Source organism: Galeopterus variegatus, unplaced genomic scaffold (assembly GCF_000696425.1).
Source record: "Galeopterus variegatus unplaced genomic scaffold, G_variegatus-3.0.2 Scaffold1024, whole genome shotgun sequence".
Taxonomy (NCBI): domain Eukaryota; kingdom Metazoa; phylum Chordata; class Mammalia; order Dermoptera; family Cynocephalidae; genus Galeopterus; species Galeopterus variegatus.
This window is the reverse complement of record NW_007727135.1, coordinates 807,432-810,212: the sequence shown is the minus strand read 5'-3', so window position 1 is coordinate 810,212 and position 2,781 is coordinate 807,432. Positions and strand designations below refer to the sequence as shown.

Genomic DNA, 2,781 nt, shown 5'->3' with positions numbered 1-2,781 from the left:
GACATTATTTTACATATCCACAATACCATATCACTGTCAAATATTTAACCTTAATACAATATTACATAATATATAGTCCGTATTTAGATTCCTCGGTTGTCCTAATAAAGTCATCTATGGTATTTTTTTTCCAGTACAGGAGCCAGTCAAAGACCCAGCATTGCTCTATCGCTGCAATTAATTTTAGTTTGAACATAATACCCTTCTCTTATGTCTTATAATATTGACATCTTTTAATGAGTTAAAGCCATTTTCTTTGTAGAATTTCCTACAGTCTGGATTTGTCTGATTGTTTCTTTGTGAGTAAATTCAAGTTAAATGCTGTTAACAAGAATCCAACGTAGGTGATGTTACGTAGCTTCTTAAAAGCGAAATTTGGGGGCTGACTCATTAGCTCAGTTTGTTAGAATACAGTGCTGGTAATACCAAAGTTCAGGGTTTGATCCCTATATTGGCCAGCTGCAAAAAAAATAAATAAATAAAACAAAATAGAAGCAAAATTTTACTATTGTTTACATAGGAGTTGAATATTATTTTGTTTGCTTTTATAACATAAAAACACATTTCAAACCATAACAAAATGTATAAAGATATTCTTTATGGTTATATCTGTTTCACATTTAATAAAGGCACTTAATAACTTTTGATTGGATGCACTAAATAACCACCATAAATTCCCTTTTTATCTCCATTAAGCAAAGGTGCCTTTTTGATTATGATAAAGAAACTAGAACTCAGTTTCCTCATTTCATGAAAATGACGAGGTTGGAGTAGACAAGTGTTTATAGACTTTCCTAGCTTTCAAGTTTTATGAATCCATGAATAAGAAATTTATAGTATTGAAAATGAAGTAAATTAAGAAAGGTAAAATTGTGTAACAAAATGTCTTATTAAAATGTTTATTCTTATATATAAATTGACAATGGGCATGCTATTACAATTATTTACATTTCCACACTTACAATTTATACATTACACGATTGTATGCTGTTAAACTCTACACCAATAATGGGTGATTTAAGTTTGGGTTACCTTACTCTCCTTGAAAAAAAGCAGAATTTGTATAGATTATTGTACTTGAGAATCAATATCAAAAGTTAAAAATTCACAGTATAAATTGGGATTCATTTCAACTTACTTGGCAGTAAATAAAATCTAATATTGTTGAATTACAAAAGAGAAAATACTGCTATTAATTTTACAGGCAGTTATTCTATAACAACTTCCATTTTAATAAATGTATAGTCTTTGGTTTTTATTGAATTTTATTGAATTAAATTACCTTCAGGATTGAAAGTTACAGTAATGTCTTCTCATTTTTCCATGGGTGAGAGTACATTCTCAAAATCATTATCAGCACCATTACTACATTGCACATAGCTATAATTGTAAGAAACTTTGAGTTGGAATGATGGTAATATATTTTTTTCTTACAGGAAGCTCTGATCATGGCAAGTATGGACCATCCACACCTAGTCCGGTTGTTGGGTGTGTGTCTGAGCCCAACCATCCAACTGGTTACCCAGCTCATGCCCCATGGATGCTTGTTGGATTATGTCCATGAACACAAGGATAACATCGGATCGCAGCTGCTGCTTAACTGGTGTGTCCAGATAGCCAAGGTAAGTGCCCATCGCTTCCTATGGAAATAACATTTCTGGGTTAATATCTCCTAATCTGAAACAGTTTGGGTATTGAAAACAGGTCAAGGTTTTCATCCTATTTAAATAAAATGAGTTGTGTTTGCTATATTGAAAGATACATGATAGGAATGTACTTACATGCAGACCACAAATCGAACGCACGATACATATTTTTGGATTCCTATATTGTGCCATTCATATTGTATTGATCAGATGCCAAAACAAGTAGGTTACTAGTCAGGGGGACAGAATGTTATGCTGTATTTGTTTGGCTTTTGGTTTGTTTTGGTATAGTCTAGTTAACAAAATCCAAGAAAGAGAATGTTGAATGGCTGAATTGTTTCATATTTAGATGATTTTTTAAAATATTCTGGATGTTCAATTCTCAATACCAGAAATGATCAAACTGAATATTTTCTCAGTCTTTTGATAATTTTCAATTGCTCTTTAATGGGGTTTTTTTGGCCGGAAACAAAGGTTTAGGCACGTAACGTACATAAGTGGTCTGGGTTGATGGGCAAGATGGCTTTGTGGTGAACTACAGAACATCTACTACCCTCTAGGGGACTGTGGTTAGGGAATATTACCGGAGTTAACTCATCTGCCAGTTTTCAAGAGTGGCCAGAATTCTGGATTTTTATGTGAATTCTTCAAATCTAAGTCTTAGCTCAAACTTTTGAAACACTTTGGGAAATAAGCAAAGTATTTATATCCTGTAGTCACCAGTGTGCAACTTCTGGTATACATTCTTTATGTTCAAAGAAACCATTTATGATTATCTATCTTTCTTGAATTTTTTTTTCCTAGAAAAGCAGGGTTGTGATAAGTTTTAATTCAATATCAATTTTTAGTTACATCAAAATATGACTTGATGCTTTATAATTTCCGTAGATATTTTCATCTTTTTATTTTTATGCTGTTAATGCCAAAATAGTAATTTAGTAGTTTGTGCCTGTATATTTTTACAATCTAATAATGAATAGAAGTATATTATCAAAAACAGAAATTTGAGATAATGCTTAAAATGCAAACCCAAAAAATTATTTGTGGGAAAAGCCCAGTTTAGTTCTATATATTATAGGTTTCAATATAGTTTTCTTATGAACTAAGTTTTATAATTTTGTGAATATTTTGTGAC

At 31.4% G+C, this 2,781-nt stretch overlaps 1 protein-coding gene across 1 annotated transcript in view; it reads left to right on the top strand.

Moving 5' to 3' along the window:
* Positions 1–2,781, top strand: part of LOC103591753 (receptor tyrosine-protein kinase erbB-4) — a gene marked incomplete at its 5' end in the record, with an annotated part of 227,738 nt that overhangs the window by 54,664 nt on the left and 170,293 nt on the right. The window contains one exon of the mRNA XM_008574265.1: positions 1,437–1,622. Within this exon, the coding sequence (XP_008572487.1) occupies positions 1,437–1,622 (186 nt within the window). The remainder of the gene's footprint in view (positions 1–1,436; positions 1,623–2,781) is intronic.